The sequence below is a fragment of the Anolis sagrei genome, chromosome X, assembly GCF_037176765.1.
Source record: "Anolis sagrei isolate rAnoSag1 chromosome X, rAnoSag1.mat, whole genome shotgun sequence".
Taxonomy (NCBI): Eukaryota; Metazoa; Chordata; class Lepidosauria; order Squamata; family Dactyloidae; genus Anolis; species Anolis sagrei.
The window spans coordinates 52,284,660-52,307,798 of record NC_090034.1 but is presented as its reverse complement, the minus strand read 5'-3'; the positions used below and the strand labels follow the sequence as shown (position 1 = coordinate 52,307,798).

General features: G+C 44.0%; 1 protein-coding gene across 2 annotated transcripts; it reads right to left on the bottom strand.

Moving 5' to 3' along the window:
* Positions 1-10,263: 10,263 nt before the first annotated feature.
* ARMC6 (armadillo repeat containing 6) lies at positions 10,264-23,108 on the bottom strand. Of its 2 annotated transcripts, none has more exons than XM_060785082.2 (8): positions 22,952-23,108; positions 18,636-18,774; positions 18,420-18,502; positions 16,820-17,393; positions 14,260-14,405; positions 12,929-13,060; positions 12,711-12,848; positions 10,264-11,371 (listed from the first exon to the last, which is right to left on the bottom strand). In XM_060785082.2, the coding sequence occupies exons 1-8, from the start codon at positions 22,961-22,963 to the stop codon at positions 11,159-11,161; spliced, it is 1,437 nt and encodes a 478-aa protein (XP_060641065.2). In that variant the 5' UTR covers positions 22,964-23,108; the 3' UTR covers positions 10,264-11,158. The 2 variants fall into 2 exon arrangements, with proteins under 2 accessions (XP_060641065.2, XP_060641064.2); XM_060785081.2 differs by having other exon boundaries at positions 22,968-23,108.
* Positions 23,109-23,139: the final 31 nt, after the last annotated feature.

The window sequence follows — 23,139 nt, the reverse complement described above, 5'->3', positions numbered from 1 at the left end:
CCAGTCAAAGCGTTGCCAAGCTGCATTCATCCCACCCAGATAAGGCCCAGAACCTTGTAAAACGACAGCTTTTAGGATTCCATCAAAGTGGTGTGAAACTGCATTAATTCTCCAATGTAGATGCACCCAAGAAAAGCCAAAGATGCAAAACTAGCTCCCATGCATAGCATTACAGTGGTATGAAACTGGATTAATTCTTTGGTGTAGATGCACCCAAGGAAAGCCAAAGATGCAAAACTAGCTCCCATGAATCCATAGCAACAAAGTGGTATGAAACTGGGTTAATTAGACGATGTAGATGAACCCAAGGAAAGCCAAATATACAAAACTGTAGCTCCCATGAATCCATAGCATTACAGTGGTATGAAACCGGATTAATTCTTTGGTGTAGATGCACCCAAGGAAAGCCAAAGATGCAAAACTTGCTCCCATGCATAGTATTACAGTGGTATGAAACCGGATTAATTCTTTGGTGTAGATGCACCCAAGGAAAGCCAAAGATGCAAAACTAGCTCCCATGAATCCATAGCAATAAAGTGGTATGAAACTGGGTTAATTAGACGATATAGATGAACCCAAGGAAAGCCAAATATACAAAACTGTAGCTCCCACAAATCCGTAGCATTAAAGTGGTATGAAACCGAATTAATATTACAGTGTAGATACACCCAGAGCAGGCCGGAAGCCTTGAGAAGCTACAATTCCTGGGATTCCATAGCATTCATTTTACATTGGAGGGAAGGCCAGGGACATTGGAGAACCACAACTTAGCCTTGGCGTGCTAAGCAAGGCATTCCCTAGGGAAAGTTGGTTTCTCCAAAGCCGAGATCCGGAACCCCAATTGTGATGTCACTGCAGAACGTTGGTCAGGGTTCCTTCAGTTGGCAAGCCAGTGTCCAGAGAGTGGCTGCCCCATGGCTTGGGCCTTGTTCTGACCCTTGGGGACACCCCACCCCGCAAAAGAAAAGGGGACAAAACCCAAAGAGGAAAGGGACCCCAAAGCAAAAGCAGCCGGCCGGTAGCAAGAAGAAGAAAATAATAATAGAAAAGGAAAACGCTATGGCTGGGAAACTGGTAAGGCCGGCAAAAGACCCCAAAGCATCCACAAAGCTGTCTTGATTCGTATTACTTTGAGCCTGCCTTCAATTGCTTACAATCTGAATATTATGTCTGTTGTTAACCTCATTAACCTGCATACCCTGTATATCTATGGTGTAATAAGGGTCTCTGGACCATAATAAAATGTTGTTGTTGAGTATTAGGTCAATACTACCTTTATGGTATGGCTTTGTATTCATGAGGTCTAGTTCTCGTAGACACCTTAAAACAAACAGAAATGACTTTTATCCAGTGGGTGCCATGTGTATATACATACACACACTTATCTATCATTATTGTTATGGAATATATATAATTAGTATATTTGGGTGCCATCTATACACATAATCATCTATCGATTATTGTTATGGTATTTGTGTGTGCGTTTGTGGGTGCCATATATATACATATATATACACACAATTATTATATACATATATACACACACAATTATCTATCATTATTGTTAAGGTATATATAGATTCATTATGTTTGGGTGCCATATATACACACACACACACACACATGCACATACATACACACGCCAATTTCCTATCGTTGTTTGTATGTGCGTATGTATATAATAATTTTATTTAGATGCCATACACACAATTACCTATTTATCATTATAGTTAGGGAATATATTATATATATAGAAGGAAGGAGAGAATGAAAGAAAAAAAGGGAGGGAAGGAAGGAGAGAAAGAAAGGAGGAGAGAAAGAGGGAGGAAAGGTCGCCCACAGCTAGTATATAAAAGTATATTTGGGTGCCACACACACACACACACATACACACACAATTACCTATTATTATTATTAGGGCTTCTTAACTCCAGGGTTTCTTGGATGAAACTGATTATCTTGATCCCTTGCAGTCTGGCTTTAGGCCCGGTCACGGAACGGAGACAGCTTTGTTTGCCTTGGTGGATGACCTCCACAGATAGCTAGACAGGGCGAGTGTGTCCCTGCTGGTTCTCTTGGATCTCTCGGCAGCATTGGATGCCATCAACCATGGTATCCTTCTGGGTCTGCTCTCTCTGAAATGGGTCTTAGGGCACTGCTCTGCAGTGGCTCCGCTCCTTCCTGGAGGACCATTCCCAGATGGTGGTGCTGGGAGAAACCTGCTCAGATCCCTGGCCATTGACCTGTGGGGTCCCACAAGCTCTTTTCACTCTCCCCCATGCTTTTCAATATCTACATGAAACCGCTGGGTGAGGTCATCCAGAGTTTTGGAGAAGGGTGCCATCTCGACTACTCTTTTTCACCTCACTCCAAGGAAGCTGGGCAGATCCTGGACCAGTGCTTGCCAGCAGTGGTGGACTGGATGAGGGCCAACAAACTAAGCCTTAATCCAGACAAGACAGAGGTCCTCCTGGTCAGTCACAAGGTTGATTGGGGTCTAGAGTGGCAACCTGTGGTTGACGGGGTTACACTCCCCCTGAGGACACAGGTCTGCAGTCCGGGGGTCCTCCTGGTCTTGGGCTGATGCTTGAATCTCAGGTGTTGGCAGTGGCTGGGAGGACCTTCACACAGCTGTAACCGTACCTTGGAAAGCCTGACTTGGCCACAGTGGTCCACGGCATAGTTACATCTAGAATGGACTATTGTAATGCACTCTACATGGGAGATGCCTTTGAAGACAACTCAGAAGCTACAGTTAGTCCAAAGTTCGGCAACTAGATTACTAACTGGGGCTGGCTATAGGGAGCACACCACATCCCTATTAAAGCAGTGCCATGGGCTTCCAATAAGTTTCCACCCCCACTCTCCAAGCCTTTAGAGCCAGTTTAAAAACATGGCTTTTTAGACAGGCCTTTGACCCTGTGTAATTTATGGTCAAATGTGAGGACTTAGCAATGGCCACACTCTGGCACTTTGGTTTGTTAATGGTAGACAGCTGATCTTATTTGCAGGTTTTACTGCGTTGGATGGATTTTCTAATTTTATTAGATGGGGTTTCATGCATGTTAGCAGTCTATAGACTTACGTGTTGTTGTGTATGATTATGTATGGTTTGTTTTATACACAGCACCTTGAAGTGTTTCTGTGAACCGCCCCAAGTCCCTTTGGGGAGTTGGTGGCGGGGTAGAAATTATATATATATATATATATATATATATTATATATAATAATATTTGGGTGCCACACACACACACAATTATCTATCATTATTATTATGGAATATATATATATAATCATTATATTTGGATGCCATGCACAGACACACACACACACAATTATCTACCATTATTGTTATATACAGAATCATTATATTTGGGTGCCATACACACACAAATTAACTATCACACAATTATCTATCACCTACCATTATTGTTATGGAAGATACACACACACACACAAAATTATCTACCATTAGATAATTGGAATACACACACACATACATATACACATTCTCTCTCTCCGTCTCTTGGTAGCCTTTGCCAAACTACAACTCCTATGGAGAGTTTAAGGGGGAATGTGCCTCTCTTTCCTTGTATTCCAGTTCCCCGAAACCTACATTGGCGACTCAGAGGATGTGTCTAAAAAGAGTCCCCCCGGGAGGAAACCCTTGGCTCCCCAAAGAGAGATCAAGTCCGCCAGCCCCCCTCCCAGCTTAGAAGAAAAGCCCAATTTGGAGGAAACCAAAGAGGTACTGGGTTTCAACATTTTGGGGTGGGGGTGGGCGGGGGGACAGAGCAGGAAGTATATTCTATCCTCATCTTCTCCCGAGGCTGAGAGAGTGTGACCTGCCCCAAACAAGGGGTTCAAACCCATTACAGGTGGCTTTGTGAGTCTTTTTCTACCCACAGATGCCCTCTGAAGGCCAAGGCACCGCTTTGAAAGATGTAGAGCAGGTTGAGGAAGAGGCAGCGGGACCCGCACCCAGGTCTTGTCCCCAGGAAGAGCCCGAGTCACCCTCGGAAGGTTTGCTAGAGTTGACAAAACCGGTCAATGGGGAGATTGTGGTGAGTCTATACTACAGATTTAACCCATATTGATACCGCTTTAACTGCAAAAAAGTAACTGGAAATAAGTTCTTGGTTAACAGAGAAATATCCGTTATATCTGGAGAAATATCTAAACCCTGATTTAGGCTGGTTCTAAACTGCAGCAGCTTGGATGTGATGGAATCCCGGGAGCTGTAGTTTTGCAAGGTCTTTTGCTTTGGTACTGCAAAAAGTAACTAATCCCAATCTCTTCTCCCTTCCGGGTGCAAGGAAAAGGAAGACAAAAGTAGCCCTCCCCCAGAGACCCCCAGCAAGACCCCCGAGGCTGCAGTAGGGCTTTGTCCTCCTCCGAGAGAGAACACCGAGGAACGCCTGGAGCCCCGAGAGAGCGAGGTACTACCCCGTTAAGTTACGGGACCCTCTGCCTCAGGAGAATGCTGGCACAGCCTCACTCACCCTTTCGGAATGATGCTCAATCCACTGCAATAGAAAGCCCATACTTTATACATGTATAGTGCAGCTCTGTATGTATGTATACTCAAATATATAGAATCCTAGAGTTGGAAGAGACCCCAAAGGCCATCTTGTCCAACCCTTTCAGTTGGATGGATAGATAGACAGATAAATAAATAGACAGATAGATGATCCTACAGTGGGAAGAGACTACAGAGGCTATCTGGTCCAACCCTTTAAGATGGCTGGCTGGCTGGCTAGACAGACAGACAGACAGACAGATAGCTGGATGGGTGGGTGGGTGGATAGATGGGCGGATAGATGAGTGGATGGATTGATGGATGGGTGGGTGAATGGATAGATGGGTGGGTGGGTGGATAGAGAGAGAGATATAGAGAGATACATGAGTGGGTGGGTGGTTAGATATGTAGGTGGATAGATATATAGAGATATAGAGAGATACATGAGTGGGTGGGTGGGTGGATGGATAGAGAGGTAGATGGGTGAATGGATGGATAGATAGGTGGTTGGTTGGATGGATGGATGGATGGATGGACAGGTGAGGTAGAGAGATAGAGTGATACATACATGAGTGGATGGGTGAATGGATGGATGGATGGATAGATGGATGGATGGATGAATATGTGGGTAGATAGGTGGGTGTGTAGGTTGGGTGTATGGATGCATAGATATGTGGGTGGATGGATAAATATGTGGGTGGATGGATTGATGGATAAATGGATGGATAGAGTGGTAGAGAGATAGAGAGATACATACATTAGTGGATGGATGAATAGTGGGGTTGGATAGGTTCGCTCAGATGTGGTGTCATTCGGAAAAAATCGGATATCTTTGCCTTTCAAAGGGACTTCTGCCACGTTTCCGCAAGGCTGTAGTCCCCTATAGTTCTGACTCACCTTGCGCAATTGATTTCAGGGATGCAGAAGTGAATCAGAACTATGATGAAGCATTTTTAATACAATTAAGCATTCTGGGAGGCGAAATCTAAGCTGCTTGCCTCCCTACCAATCAGGGGTTACGTTTTGGGGAGGGGTTTGCAGCATCCGGCAGCCATTGCTGTATAAACCCAAGCACATGGTTGGAAGGCTCATTGGCAACCAAGGAAAGGGGGGGGGGGGGAGAGATTGGACCGTTGTTGATGCTGCTGCTTGTTGCTATTGGGTGTGGGGTGGAATAAGGGTTTGGAGCCAGAGGAAAGGAGTTTTGGGGCCAGAGAAGAGAGAGAAAGAAGGAAAAGTTTGTTTGGGAGGCAGGGAAAGGGTGAAATTGATAAAGTCTTTTCTGGAAACTTCTTTTTTGCTCACCACTAAAGCTTTGCTATTTTTATTGGGGTTTCTTCCTTTTTCTGGGGTCTATATTTTGAACATATCCTAACAGTCCTGTTCCAAAGAAGATGGAAAAATGTGTTTGGGAGGGAGAGGGTGAAATTAATAAAGTCATTTCTGGAAACTTTTTTTTCTCACATGTCCTAACATGTTGAAATTTGGTATGTTAACATACCATATAGTATATCAAGTTTCATTAAGATTGGTGTAAAAATGAGGGAGGGAGAATGCCCTGGAGTTTCCCCAGTGCCAGTGCTGTTTTCCGCATATTGCGCAATTGCGTCCGCCATTAACGAAGCAATTCGGAAGTTTTGGAAAGTTCTGACTTTTTTTGGAAAAATTCGGAAATGACTTTAGAATCAAACCATCAGTGCCCCCTACATCTGAAACTAGTTTTGAACCATTTTTTTAATCAACCAAGCCTGATGGATAGATATGTGGGTAGGTGGTTGGGTGGGTTGAGTGGATGGATGGGTAGATATGTGAGTGGATGGATAGACAGATAGATGATCCTAAAATGGGGACCCCAAAGGTCATTGGGTCCAACCCTTTAAGATAGATAAATGAATGAATAGATAAATGATCCTAGAGTGGGAAGAGACCCCAGAGGCCGTTCAATCCAACTCTTTTATATGCATGGATGGATAGATAGATAGATAGATAGATGGATGGATGGATAGATGATCCTAGAGTGGGAAGAGACTCCAGAGGCCACCCGGTCCAACACTTTAAGACATATATTGATGGATACAGAGATGTTAGGAGGGCCGGGATGGTGCTTTCCTTCCAGTGCTGGGATGCTAAAGCTTGAGCTCTCTCCTTTGATGTCCCCTTCCAGGTTGCACTGATAAATAGCATTGGCTCGGAGGCCAAGCAGCGCCCCAGCCTTCCAGCCAAGGCCCCAGCACACCCTGAGGGCCCCAGGTGCGAGTCCTGCCCCTCTGCGGGCTTCTTCCCTTGCTACCGGACCTACGGCGAGTTGCCCCGCTGCCCTCCAGAGGCCAAAAGCACCCACCGGGATGCCGGGGTCCAGTGCGATGGCTGCCCGGAGGCGGAGAAGCGTGGCCCCGAAGCCAACAATAACTTCAAGGAGGTAAAGGCTTTGTCTCCGAGGGGCCGACCGCACGGAGGGGCTCGTCCCAGTTCAGGGCGCCCAAGGCCACACGGGGTGGGAGGTCAAGACCCAGTGGGGGTCAAGAGTGACGCTGGCCGCTACACGCCTGGGAGCTCCCCGTCAAGGTCAGGTGTCAAGCTCGGGGTCAGTTCCAGTCAGGGATCAAGCCCAGGATCTGCATTGCTGTTGCCGCCGCCACCGCCACCGCAAAGCCGGAAGTCGCTCCAAAAAACAAAGCATCGGATCTCGCCGACGGATCCAAACTCCACAGAGATGAAGCCATTACTCTCGAACCCGAGTCCGGAGGCAAAAGCGAGACCTCTACCTGTGGAGGTGGCAGCGGGAGAGAGTCGGCAGGTGGGTGGAAATGCAGGATATTCTCTTTATAAGTCTCCTTCCATCTCAAACCAAGGCTGCATGGCCATCTGTCGGGGAGGATCTTTCTGTCTGGCAAAATGGGGTTGGACTGGATGGCATTTGGGGGCCTCTTCTAAGTCGAAGATTGTCTAGCCTAGTTTGTCCATGAACTTTGTAATGTTTCTGAGGCTGGACAGCCCTCTACAATGTAGAAGACTCTCAGCTCATGGACAATACAAGGCCTTAAGCATTTTGTAGGTCCTAATAATAATGTAATATGTGTAATATAGTAGAGCTCTCAGTAAGCCCATGCACAACAATATACTTAAAATTGAAAAACTGAGAGCAAAATAGACAAGGAAAAAACATGGATGTGGCTCACAAATGGAACTTTGAAAAAGGATGGAGGGCCTGATTCTTGCAGCCCAAGAACAAATTATTAGAACCAATGCCATCAAACCCAGAATTGAAAAGCTGATGACAGATTCCAAGTGTAGACTCTTGCAAGGAAGCAGGCGAAATGATGACTCACATCCTCAGCTGCTGCAAGAAGATTGCCCAGATGGACTATAAGCAGAGGCATAATACCATTGCTCAGATGATCCACTGGAACTTGTGCCACAAATACCATCTGCCTGTGACAAAGAACTGGTGGGATCACAAGCAGGAAAAAGTTACAGAAAATGTACACATCAAACTACTCTGGGAGTTCCAAATTCAGACTGACAGAGCTTTGGAGCACAATACTCCTGACCTCACAATCATGAAAAAAAGAAAAGAAACAAGTATGGATTGTCGATGTTGCAATCCCACGCGACAGCAGAACTGACGAGAAGCAGACCTCACAACCTCCGAGGATGCCTGCCACAGATGCAGGCGAAACGTCAGGAGAGAATGCTTCTAGAATATGGCCATACAGCCTGAAAAACCTACAACAACCCAGCAACTGGAAAAGCTTACACAATATGAGGATTTAAAGATCGAACTGCAAAGACTCTGGCACAAGCCAATAAAAGTGGTCCCAGTGGTGATCAGCACATCGGGTGAGGTGCCTAAAGACCTTGGCCTGAACTTAAAAAAACAATCAGCGCTGACAAAATTATCATCAGCTGCAGAAGGCCACCCTACTTGGATCTGCACGCATTATTTGCTGATACATCACACTGTCTTAAGACACTTGGAAAATGTCAGAAGTGTGATCCAATATAAAAGCCAGCAAAGTGATCTTGTTTGCTGTGTATCCAATAATAATAAAATAGTAGTATCTAGAATCTAGAAGATTCTCAGTCCATGGACAACATATGGCCTTAGGCATTTTCTAGGTCCTCCCGCATTGTTGTGGTGGTGATAATAACAATATAGTAATATTTATAATATAGTAGACTCTCAGTTAACCCAAGGGGATTGGTAGATGCTGGATAAATGTCATTTCTGTTTGTGTGAGACCAACTATTAAGAACAGGCTTAACTAACACGATACCCCAAACTAAAGCAAGCCCTGATCTCTGGAGGTTTTTAAGCAGAGACTGGATGGCCCTCTGTCGGGAGGAATCAGATGATGTCATGGTAGGATGGGGTTGGACCGGATGGCCTTTGTATGATTCTATAGATTTATTTCTTCAAGGATCTTATGTCTATGAGACTGGAGGGCCATCTGTCGGGAGGGCTTGGATAGTGTTTTCCTGTCTGAATGCTTTCTCTTCCTCTCACAGGCTAGACCCACAAAGCAGCACAACGCAGCTCCATGGCCGCCAATGGCTCCGAGCAGCAGTGGCTCCTCTCCTCAGGAATCCCGCTCAACCCCATCCCGCCTCAGCTTCCACTCCTTGGTGTCCTGGGTGTGGAGAATCTTCCGGAAGCCGGGCTCTCCGCAGCCGGGCCCCAGCCGCCAAGGGGCCACCACTCCAACGAGGATCCCGCTAGGTTGCCGGATCCGGCTCTGGATGGCCCGGCGCAATGTCCGCGTCCATCCGGCGCCATCACCAATGCCTTGACCCCCCGCCCCTCCACACACAAGGCAAAGAAAAGGGCTGAGGAAGGGACACTCGGGGTATTTTTCACAAACCAATCCTTCCCATTAAAAAAACATCCGCTTCCCTCTTCAACGCCTTCTTCCCTGGAGTTTTTGTCATGGCCATCTATCGGGAGGGCTCTGGTTGTGCCTTCACAGAATGGGGTTGGACTGGATGGCCTTTGGGGTTCACTTCCAAGTCTTGAATTATATGATGCTATAGTCTTATTTCTCCATGGACTTTCTAATATCATTGGGGTTGGACTGCCATCTGTCAAGTGCACTCTGGTTGTGCCTTCTCATATTGCAGTATGGGATTGGACTGGATTGCCTTTGGGGTTCCCTTGCAACTCTCAGATTCTATGATGCTATAGCTCTATTTCTCAATGAATCTGATGTCTATGTCGATGGATGGTCATCTATCGGGAGGCCTTTGATTGTGCATTCCCATATCGCAGAATGGGGTCAGTCTGGATGGCCTTTGGAGTTCCCTTCCAACTCTTGGATATTATTATTATTATTATTATTATTATTATTATTATTTGGCAGAGGGTGGATGGCCATCTGTCAGGAGGGCTTCAATAGTGCCGTTCTGTATGTCAAAATGGGGTAGGACTGGATAGCCCTTATAAAGGTCTCTTCCAACCCTAGGATTCTATTATTATTGTTGTTGTTGTTATTATTATTGAGCTGAGGCTGGATGGCCACCTGCCTGGCAGAACAGGGTTGTACTGGATGGCCTTTGAGGTCTCTTTAGGATTCTACGACTGCTATCTTACTCAATTGTTTGATCAGCCGCAACCCTAAACAACCAGAAAATGTAAAGGCATTGACTCGAGCAAATTGGAAGAGACCTCTAAGGGGTATCTAGTCCAACTCCATTCTTTGGCTTCCTCGCTTGGCGATATGTGCAAGAAAAATAACCCAGACATACACTTTGTTTTAAATAACATTGATAGCACAACAGACAGCCAATAAGGTGAAAAAAAGGATCCAAACACTATTAACAATAGTAACGAAAGCCGGAAAGGGCTCCTGTACTTTTAAGGCCGCACACCCCTTTCAAGATCTCACAATTAAAGGCACAGGAGCCCCTTTTTGCATCATCTCTCAAATAAAGGTACAGAAGCCCCCTTTCACAGAATCTCTCAATTTAAGGTATCGCACAATTAAAGGCACAGGAGCTCCCTTTTTTTTCTTTTTGCAAGATCTCACTATTAAAGGTACAGGAGCCCCTGTTTGCAGGATCTCACAATTAAAGATACAGGAGCTCCTTTTTGCTGGATTTCTTAATTAAAGGTACAGGAGCCTCTTTCTGCAGCTTCTCACAATTAAAGGTACAAGGGCTCTTTTTGCAGCATCTCACAATTAATGGTATAGAGGCTCCTTTTTGCAGGACCTCACAATTAAAGGTACAAGGGGGTCTGTTTTGCTGGATATCACCATTAAAGGTACGGGGGCCCTTTTTGCTGTGTCTCTCAATTAAAGGTACAGGACCCCCTTTTCGCATGATCTCACAATTACAGGTATCTCACAAGTAAAGGTACAGGAACCCCTTTTCACTCTTGCTCGTTCTCTGACAACTTTTTCAAAGGCTTTTGGAACAAACCTTATTTGGGAGCCACTACACACAAAAGAGTGGGGGGGGGGGGACAGTGGATAATAACACCCGGAGTCCAAAGCACAGCGTTTTGGGAGGCCGCGGCAAAGAGTGTTGATGGCAAAGAAAGAAATGGCACCAGTCCGAGGCTGTCTCCAAGCACTGGAGGAGAGATTATTGGGATTCATATTCCCCATGTTTTTTGGGGTACCTGGGTGGACTCTTGGGGTCTCAACGGGCCAGGCTACCCTTCTGCCCGGTCCAGAGCTCGCGCAGCTCCACCTTGCAGCCCAGGTCCCGCAATGCTGCCTTGGCTACGTCGTCGCAGTCCCGGTGGGTGGCCCGGGCCTCCGCGATCAGGCTCTCGGCTCCCAGATCCAGAATGGGCTGCGAAAAGTCCTGGCTGTGAGCCACCAAGTTGCGGATGAGCATGCAGGCCTGCTTCTGCAGAGGGAGAGGAAGGAAGGAAAGAAGGAAGGGTTGTGGTAAGAGCAAGGGCTCCTCTAAGCCTTTCCTATATCCTCCAGGATGAAGGGAATAACAGTAATATATCTCTATCTATCTATCTATCTATCTATCTATACACATAATAAAAGTGAAAATATGTATGTGTGTATGTGGTCGGGGTATTCGCTGCCACAGACCGGCTCCCACGTCCACAGATAGCTATAGCTCCCACTACTGAAAATATTTATGTGTGTATGTGGCTGGGGTTTCCACTTTCACAGACAGGCTCCAACTTCCACAGATAGCTATAGCTCCCACTACTCAGGAAACACCAATGGCCCTCCCTCTAATGACATTGCAGGTTACAGAGAGCACCATAAACATGTAGCCCAAGCCCAGCCAATATCCTTCACAAACTGCCCACCACCCAAGTGAAGGCTTTTCATACAGGGACAACTTCATCCTGGATTTTCTGTCTTTCCTCACCACAAACATCCCAGTGTTTCTGACTCTCTCAATTGGTGTGGAATTTGCATAACCCTGCCCACTGCCTCTCTCTTAACCGTTTCCTATTCTTTTCTATTACACACAGCAAACAGGAATGGATCAGCAAATGAACATACTAGAGAGGTTTGGGGAGAATTCACCCTGATTTATAGCAGTTGTAGTTACTGGGATGTATAGGTCACCTGCAATCTAAGAGCACTCTGAACTCCGCCAACGATGGGCCTGGACCAAACTTGGCACACTCAACCCCCATGACTAACTCAACCAACTGGAGGAGTTTGAGGGGATTAACTCAACACAGTGGGAGTTGAAGTTTACCCTACAGTCAGAAAGCCCAAGGAACACCACCAATGATGCATCTAGAGCAAATCTGCCCAGTTGCAGTTCACCCACAACCTTATGCATTTTGTACAATTTAAAAACTGCATTTTTCAAATAACCCGGGCAACGCTGGGTACCCAAGCTAGTCTGTAATATAGTAGACTCTCAGTTTGCCCATGGACAATATATGGCCTTAGGCATTTTCTAGGTCCTCCAGCATAAAAGTAATAATAATAATAATAATAATAATAATAATAATATAAAAATAGATATAATATAGTAAACCCTCAGTTAGTCCATGCTGAATAAATGCCATTTCTGTTTGCATGAGAGCGACTATTAAGAAGAGGCCAAACTAACATGACGCCCCATACTAAAACAGGCCTTGATCTCTGGAGGCCTTTAAGCAGAGGCTGGATGGCCCTCTGTCGGGAGAGATCAAATGGTGTCATGGCAGGATGGGGTTGGACAGATGACCCTTGGGGTTCCCTCCAACTCTAGGCGATACCTGGACGCCGGCCTCCCGGGGGTGGGCCTTCATGGCCTGGAGTGCCGCCAAGGCCCCGCCGCCTTCCATGATGACCCGGCAGTTCTCTGGCTTGCGCAGGGCCAGCATGCACAGTGCCGCACAGCTCTGTTCGCACACCTAGGAGAAGAAAGGGGCCAGGGTAGTTATAGTGATAGTGGTCCTAATCTGCGTCAGTGTAGATGCACCAGAATACATACCTGGGGGCTTCCAAGATGGCGGCTCATGGCCAGCACAATGAGGTCAGTCCCACCGGCATTGACAATGGCGTCCTTCACGTCATCGTTGCCCGCAATGGCCCGGATGGCGCTCAGTACCTGCTTCACCAGATCCTGAAACCCAAGAATGAAAGGACAGTGGTGGAGGTGTCCTTAAACAAATCTTTCGACAATATGGTATGAACCCCATTATCCGCTAGGAATGTGTTCCCAGACTTATGACGGAAAACAGCCAACCCTATTGAAATGAATGGCTTCAGGAGGAAGTCCTACCATTATCGGGCAGATGTAAGTATCCCAATTAATCATTATAAATATCAACAGTTGGAGCATAGCAGGATGTAATTGCTCATGACATCCTGGAGAATTTTAGAAGTAATGTCACCTATCAATAAAGTGACATGTAAGCAACATTATTATTATTATTAATAATAATAATATTATTATTATTGACATCGATCAATAAAATGACATCTAAGCAACAGTATTATTATTACAATGTTATTATTATTATTATTGACATTGACAATTATCAATAAAGTGACTTTAAGCAACATTACTATTATTACATTTTTATTATTGCTATTATAGACATCAATTTAAAAAGTGACATCTAAGCAATATTGTTATTACTATTATTAACATTAGTGATATTAATCAATAAAGTAATATCTAAGCAACATTATTATTATTACTATTATTAACATTATTGACATTGATCAATAAAGTAACTCTAAGCAGCATTACTATTATTACATTATTATTACTATGATTGACATAGATCAATGAAGTGACATCTGAGCAACATATTACATTAGTATTATTATTATTAACATTATTGACATCAATCAACATAGTGATATCGAAGCAATATTATTATTACATTATTATTATTTCTATCATTGATATTATTGACATTGATCAATAAAGTGACATCAAAGCAAAATTATTATTACTATTATTAACATTATTGACATCGATCAATAAAGTGACATAGAAGCAACGTTACAGTGGAGCAATGCTTCTTTGTGAGTAGCAAGGAATAATAATAACAATATTATTATTATTATTAATAATAATAATAATAATAATACAATTTGACTGCATCTCATGGCAGGGTACAACATCATTAAAACAAGAGATGAAACACAATGAAATTGAGTTTCTGGTTGCTTCAGACTGACTATTAAAAATACTATATCCCATGCTGAACCATCCCATAAACTCTATATTAATTTTTGGAATAGGTCTTATTTGCAGGATAGGTTTTATTTTCAGGGACATAAAAAGGGATTGGACAGAAGGGATCGTACCTGGTGGTCTATGCTATCGGCTAGCAGGGCCACGATGAAGTTCAAGCCTCCCAAGTCCACAATGTCCTGGCAAAACTCATTCCGGACAGAAAGCCGGGCCAAAGTGGCACAGATCTCACTCAGGACATCGCAGTTGTCAGTGAAGGCTGTACGGGGAAGGAATACAATGATTTAATGGGGGGCATTGGTCCAGAAAATAGCCCTACAAACCCCCCCCCCAATATATATGTAATATTATGCTATATTATATTATCCTATCATTCTATTATGCTAATATTATATTATATATAATATGTAGATTTATTGATTTAGTCCTCTGACCATATCAACAGTAGAAGTATACAAACACATAACATGAAGATTATATATAATACTATACAAAACATGACATCTATCTTCACAATAAAAGTGAAAATATATATGTATGTGTCTGGCCGGGGTGCCCACTTTCACAGACAGGCTCCCACTTCCACAAACAGCTTTAACCCACGGTGCTGAACAGCCACCAAAAGCCCTCTTTTCAGTGACATTACAGGTTATAGCGAATGCCATGAACATGTAGCCTAAACCCTGCCAAGGTCCTCCCGAAATACTACAACCCACGACCCAAGGAATGCTTTCATTCGGGGACAATTTCATCATAGATTAAATGTGTTTCCTCCACCACAGGCACCCCAGTGTTTCTTACTCTCTCCATTGGTGTTGAATTTGCATGACCTTGCCCACTGCCTCTCCCTTAACCCTTTCCTACACTTTTCAGCTCTGTCTGCACAACAAACAGAGCAGAACTAATCAGCAACTAAACACACTGGAGGAGTTTGTGGGATTGGCTCCACTTGATGGAAGTTATAGTTCACCCTGAATCAAGTCAGAGCACTATGAACCCCACTGACAATGGGCCTGGACCACATTTGGCACATAGAACCCCCATGAACTAAGAAAAATAGTGGAGAGGTTTGTGGGGGAATTCACCTTGATTTATAGCCATTGTAGGTACTGGGATTTATAGTTCACCTGCAGTCAAAGAGCGCTCTGGACCCCCACCGACGACAACCCTGGATCTAACTTGGCACACAGAGCCCCCATGACCAACAAAAAATACAGGAGGGCTTTGGGGAAAATTCACCTTGATTTATAGGAATCATAGTTCACCTACATCCAAAGAATACTGGGAATGCAAACAACGATGGTTCAGCACCGAATTTGATATGCCAACATTTGAATTCTGGTGGATTTTGGGGGGAATTGTCTTTGACATTTGTTAGTTGTAGGTACTGGGATTTATAGTTCACCTGTCATCAAAGAGACTCCGAATCCCACCGATGATGGACCTGGACCTCACTTGGCACACAGAACCCCCATGATCAGCTGAAGGTACTGGAGGGATTTGAGGGGACTGACCCATCATGTTAGGAGTTGTAATTCATCCCGCAGCTAGAGAGCACATTGAATCCCACCGATGTGGCACCTAGAGCAAACTTGCCCAACACGACTATTGACAAGAGTTTCAGGGGGTCAACCTGGCGCGATGTGAGTTGTGAGTTGTAGTTCACCCACAACATTATGCATTTTGTAAAATAAAAAAATGACTTCTTCTAATTGCCCTGGCAATGCAGGGTACCCAAGCTAGTATTATAATATAATAATATAATAAAATAATAACATATCATATAATACTTAAATTATATAAAATAATATATATATACACACATATATATTATATGATATTATATCATGCTATTTTTATATTATATACTATGCTCTTATTATATCATGTAATTTTATGCTCTTACTATATTATAATATGCTTTTATATTATATTATCCTATTTTATTATATATACATATATAATTCTATTTATATTATTATATTACAATCCAAATAATATAATACAATATGCATTTTATGTGTAGATGATATATAATACAACTAATATATGTATGCTTATAATTAGGCTCATTATATTATAATATGCTAGTTTATATTACTTTATATATTTATTATAATTTTATATCATATATATCATACATATAATACTTTTATATATTATACGATATATTATATCATGCAATACAAATAATATCATATAATACAATATGTATTATATGAAGATTACATATAAGACATGTAATATATATATTATGCTTATAATTATGCTCTTATATGCTATTTTATATCATATTATATTATGCTTTTATATATTATGTTCTTATTACATTATAGTATGCTCTTATTAAATTATATTGTATTATATTGTGCTTGTATCATATATATCACATATATATGTAATGCTATTATGTATTATATGTTAAATTGTAATATCATACAATATAATAACCTAATATCACATAATACAATATGTATTATATGTAGATAATATATAACACATATATGACAATTAGGTTGCATTATATTATGCTATTTTTATATCATATTATGTTCTTTCCATATTATGTTATTACATTGTGCTCTTTATATGTTATATTTTGTTATATTATATCATATGCAATGACTCGATCATGCGCTAGGGATGCCATGAGACGCTTCCCTGTCCACTCACCCTTGGCAGCCTCGATGAGCACACCCAAGCCGTTGTGTTCGACCACAATGCTTTTGGCGTGGTCATGTGCATGGCCGAAGGGCACCCGGATATCGTCGTCGAAGGTCATGACCCGCAGGCCCAGACAGGCCTCACGCACCACCTCGGCCCGCTCCCCATGCCGCTGGATGGCGCTGGTCAGCAGGCCTAGTACCCCTGCCTGCACTAGCTCCTGTCGGTTCCGCTCATGCTTCAGGCAGGCGTGGCGCACGCAGCGCACCGCAGCCAGGGTCAGCTCGGCCTCCTCGGGACCACTCTCCCGCAGCGCTTGCAGAACTAGCTCCCTCCCACAGGCCTCCAGTAGGTCCGGCTGGCCGTCCAGCAGCGCTGCCAGTGCCTGCAAGGCCTTGAGCATTGAGCAATGGCCCTCCACGGCCCGGCGGCAGGCAGCCAGCACCGTAGAGTAGGCGCCCTTCTGGCCTGCCAGGTACCGGACGGCCAGCTCCTTCCGGCACTGCTTTGCGAAGCTGACCAGCAGCTCGTCCACTTGATCGGAGTTGGTGTTGAGGAGGGCCTTCTGGAGGCTGTCCAGGGTCTGGGGAGAACAAGGATGAAGAAGCTTAGAGTTAGAAGGGAGCCTCAAAGGGCATCCAGTCCATCTCCTTCTGCCAGGCAGCAAGACACCATCTGATCCCTTCTGACTGATGCCCATGGAGCCTCATAGGCATTAGTAGGCTAATGAAGAAACAGGGCTAAAGAATCATGGAACCCTAGAACTGGAAGGGAACCTCAAAGGGCATTCAGTTCACCCCCCTTCTGCCAGGCAGCAATACACCATCCAAGCTCTCCCAACAGATGGCCATTCAGCGTCATAGGCATCAGAAGGCTCATGGAGAAATAGAGCTATAGAATCATAAAATTCTAGAGTTGGAAGGGAACCTCAAAGAGCGTCCAGTCCAAAACCCCCACCACATCCCATTCTGCCAGACAGGAAGACACCATTGAAGCCCACCTAGCAGATGGCTGGCGGGGACGAGGGACAGGGCCTTCTCTGTGGTGGCCCCTCGGCTGTGGAACGCCCTTCCCATGGACATTAGATCAGCCCCTTCGTTAATGATGTTTCGAAGAAAACTAAAAACCTGGCTATTTGAACAGGCGTTCGGATAAACAGTGTAATGAATACGATGAATATAGGTAAACGGAATTACGGATGACGAATTGGATCACAATTCTAGTTACGAGACGTTAATGTGTTGTTTATTGATGTGTCATTACTTTGTATATTATGCTGTTAATGGTTTTTTAAATATTGTATGTTGTTAGGATTGACTTTTTGCTCTTGTTGTGAACCACGTTGAGTCGCCTACGGGCTGAGAAACTGCGGTATACAAGCAAAGTAAATAATAAATGGTCACCCAGCCTTTGCTTAAAAACCTAACGTAGCAATTATAATAATCTATTTCTTACTGGCTGGCTAGGCCAGAATGGACTGGGACTTCCCTCGACTAAGACATTAAATTCCTATGGATGCAGCTTAGGATCGCATTGGCTTTTTTTGCTGCCGCATCACACTGTTAGCTCATATTCTGGTCTACAAAGATCTCTATATCCCAATTTTCACCTGTAAAATGGCATGTTTCTGTTCTGGTCCATTCTCAGCAGTGGGATTTGGCGCCACCTTCACTATGTTGCTCAAATCCACACCTGGAAAAGACAACAGAGAGGAATACCTTCAGGTATTGACTTGAAAGCTGCATAATAATATATTCATACTTACGCTAATATTATCAAGATGTCTATTTGGGACTACAAACAGATGGGATTCATTAGGTGATACCTTGAGACTCGAATTGTTGGATGGCGTCGGCCAAAGCCTCCTCTGGATCCATGCCGAACTCCACAATATTCTCCTGCACCACATCGTCAAAGGTTTCTTGGGTAATCCTTTTGGCTGCCATTTTGCTTATTTTCCTAACCTGAAAAAAAGTTAAAAGAGGAAGAAAGGTTAGGGACACGGACCACAGGTGTGTCTTAAAAGGCTCAGTCAAACAAATCCTAGAATCTTAGAGATCACAAGAACCATCTAAGTGAAATTCAAGGCAGGAAGACACAATCGAATCACCCTCAAGAGACGGACACCCAACCTCATAGACATTAGAAGGTTCATAGAGATATAGGGCTATAGAATCCTAGAGTTGGAAGAGACCCCCAAAGGCCACCCAGTCCAACCCTGTTCTGCCAGGTAGGAAGACACAATCCGATCCCTTCCAACAGATGGCCATCGAATCTCATAGACAAAAGCAGGTTGGCGATAGAATCAGAGGCTCCTAGAGTTGGAAGCAACCCCCAAAGGCCATACAGTCCAACTGCTTTTGGCCAGGTAGGAAGACACAATCCAGTCCCTCTCGACAGATGGCCATCCAGCCTCTGCTTAAAGACCTCCAGAGAAGGAAGGAGAATCCAGCATACCCTTGGGCAATGTATATTCCACTACAGTCAAAAGGTATCCTCTAAAGGCTATCTAGTCCAACCCCTTTCTACAAGGTAGGAACAATCTGATTCCTCCTGACAGATAGCCATCTGGCCGCATCCAACTTTTATGGCTGTATAGTAGTATTTCTCCATGAACCTAATATCTATGAGGCTGGGTGGCCATCTGTCAGGAGCTTCAACTGTGCCTACCTGCCGGGCAGAATGGGATTGGACTGGATGGCCATTGGGAGCCTCTTCCAACTCCAGGCTTCTAGACTCAGTTGAAGCTAGCTGGACCACATCCTGATTCAGTTTCCTTACTAAAGAGCCCAAAAACAGCACTGCGGACTTTCCTTTGCAAGAGGCTCTTTCTTGCAATTTTTTTTTAAAATAAAACAAATAAATAAATAAAAATAGACATTTATAGCCGGGAAGGACTGAAATGTGCTGAGCCAGACTTTGGTGGTTTTGGCAGGGCTACAGCTGCATCAAGGTGACACTGTGATCTGTGCCATGTTTGGCCAGAATTCTCTATAAGGCAAATGCGACGGCATCCTGAGAGTTATAGTTTTGCAAGGCTTCATTTCCTCACAGGGATCTGGTGAGGATTTCTAAAAAGTTGGAAAGAAATAGCCAGCTGCAGTAATGGAGAGATGGCATTGGATAAAGTGAAGGATGTGCGACACCTACGCAGGACAACTAGGAGTTAAATATTCTCAAAGGCTTGGTGGAAGAGCCATGTCTTCAAATCCCTATGAAAGGAGGACAGTGTGGGGGCCTGACTAATCTCCCTGGGGAGAGTTTCAAAGCCCTGGGGCCATCACCAAGAAAGCCCTCTCTCTAGTCCCCACCAACCATGCTTGTGACAGTGGCGGGCAGAGAGGAGGGCCTCCCTGGCACATCTTAGAGGCCGCGCAGGTTCATGAGGGAGGATGTGGTCACAAAGATAGCCAGGGCTCGAGCTGTTTAGGGCTTTATAGATGATACCTGGCACTTTGAATTGGGATCGGAAACTTTTCGCCAGCCAATGGAGCTGCTTTAGTAGGGGCATCATGTGCTCCCTATAGCTGGCCTGGTTGCTGATCTTTGGACCAATTGCAGTTTCCAAGCCATCTTCAAAGGCAGCCACATGTAGAATACATTGCTGTAATCCAATCTTGATGTAACTAAGGCATGGACCATCATGGCCAAGTCCGTCTTCTTGAGGTATGATCGCAGCTGGCACACAAGCTTTAACTGTGCAAAGGCCCTCCCAGCTACCGCTGACACCTGAGCTTCAAGCATCAGTACTGAGTCCAAGAAGACCTCCAGACTGCGGACCTGTGTCCTCAGGGGAAGTGTAACCCTGTTGAGCAGGAGAACCTCTGTCTTGTCTGGATTAAGCTTCAGCTTGTTGGCCCTCATCCAGTCCATCACAGCTGCCAGGCACTGATCCAAGATTCGGGGGGATTTCATGGATTTCGGCGGAAAGGAGTAATAGATGTGTACAGATGGCACTGAATTCCAACACTGCAGATGACCTCTCCCAGTTGTCATTTGCACAGAGAAAATTACACAGATAAAAGTAGATATATAGAAAGACTTATACAGACTTGAAGAATAGATAATAGCAAAGTATCCTTTATCTAATTCAGAGTTTTTCAACTTGGGGGTCACGAGGGGATGTCAGAGGGATCGCCAAAGACCACCAGGAAACAGTATTTTCTGTTTTTCATGGGGTCCTGCATGGGAAGTTTGGCCCAATTCTATTGGTGGGGTTCAGAATGCTCTTTGATTGTAGGTAAACTATAAATCCCAGCAACTACAACTCCCTAATGTCAAAGTCTATTTCCCCCAAACTCCATCAGTGTTCACATTTGGGCATATTTAGAATTCATGCCAAGTTTGCTCCAGATCCATCACTGTCTGAGTCAACAGTGCTCTCGGGATGTAGGTGAACTACAATTCCAAAACGCAAGGTCAATGCCCACCAAACCCTTCCAGTATTTTCTGTTGGTCATGGGAGTTCTGTGTGCCAAGTTTGGTTCAATTCCATCATTGGTGGAGTCCGGAATGCTCTTTGATTGTAGGTTAATTATAAATCCTAGCAACTACAACTTCCAGATGACAAAATCTACCCCTCCCCCAACCTCACCAGTATTCAAATTGGGGCGTATCGGGTATTTGTGCCAAATCTGATCCAGTGAATGAAAATACATCCTGCCTTTCAGATATTTACATGACGATTCATAACAGTAGCAAAATTACAGTAATGAAATAGCAACGAAAATAATGTTTTGGTTGGGGGTCACCACAACATGAGGAACTGTATTAAGGGGTAGCGGCATTAGGAAGGTTGAGAAACACTGATCTAGTTGATATATCCATATAGATGAGACTGGCTATTTTTTGGTCTTTTTTCGTATGTAGAATTCTTTGATTTTAATAGCATTAATACACATATATGCATATATATTTGTAATATACCTTCTATTTTTTTTAAAAAAAAGAAATAAAACATATCTGATTCGGAAGAGCTCAGATGAGAAAACGAGCACAAGAGAAAGAAAACATATAATATATATATATATATATATATGCTCTGTGCATAATGAGTACCTTAAAAACAAAAGAACCAATGAACGAAATCACACCAAATTTGGCAACAAAATGTCTCACAACACAAGGAGTGACCATCACTCAAAAAATTATGATTTTGTCATTTGGGAGTTGTAATTGCTGGGATGTATAGTTCATTTCCAATCAAAGAGCATTCTGAACTCCACCAATAATAGAATCGAACCAAACTTGGCACACAGAACTCCCATGACCAACAGAAAATACTGGAAAGGTTTGGTGGGCATTGACCTTGAGTTTGGGAGTTGTAGTTCACCTACATCCAGAGAGCACTGTGGACTCAAACAATGATGGATCTGGACCAAACTTGGAACAGATACCCAATATGCCCAAATATAAACACAGATGGAGTTTGGTGGAAATAGACCTTGACATTTGGGAGTTGTAGTTACTGGGATTTATAGTTCCCCTACAACCGAGCATTCTGAACCCCACCAATGATAGAATTGGGGCGAACTTCCCACACAGAACCCTCATGACCAACAGAAACTGCTGTGTTTTCTGGTGGTCTTTGGCGACCCTTCTGACACCTCCCTGGTGACACCCCCCCTTCCCAGGTTGAGAAATGCTGCCTTAAGGCCATCCAGTCCAACTCCCTTCACCAGGGCAAGAAAACATAATCAAAGCCCTCCTGACAAAGGGCCATCCAGCCATTCACACACACACACATATATGTATATGACAGATGCAGTATTATAGATTTGAAAGGGACCCCTAAAGAAGGACAGTGATATGTTGCATGTTCCAGAGTAGGCAAATCAGACAATCTCCACATCAACACTGACAAAGAAACAGCAAGAAATACTGTTTACTCACAAGAAGAAAGAAATTACATATATTAGAAACCAACACTTTCTCATTATTTTATTTTCCAGATTACCAGACTGGGCCACAGCAATGCCTGGCAGGGGACAGCTAGTATAATATAACAATATAATATAATAATATAATATTAATATAATAATATACTAAATATAATAATATAGCTCTATATTTAAGCAAAGCAATACATCTGAGATACCCACTGCTTAGCTTCTATCTGCTAAAAGGGAAACAGCAGCTCACAATTAACACCATGTACCTGGGATGTCCCTCGGCGTGCACCGTAGGGTCTCGGAGGTCGAAACGATGCGCCTTTGCTACATCCCTCTTCGCTTTGGTCTCACGCAGCCGCCGTAGGCCCGACGCCACGTGACGTCAGCGCGGCCGGCTTCTCCAACCGCACCTCCGGCCGAGCGCCACAAAGGGGTCTG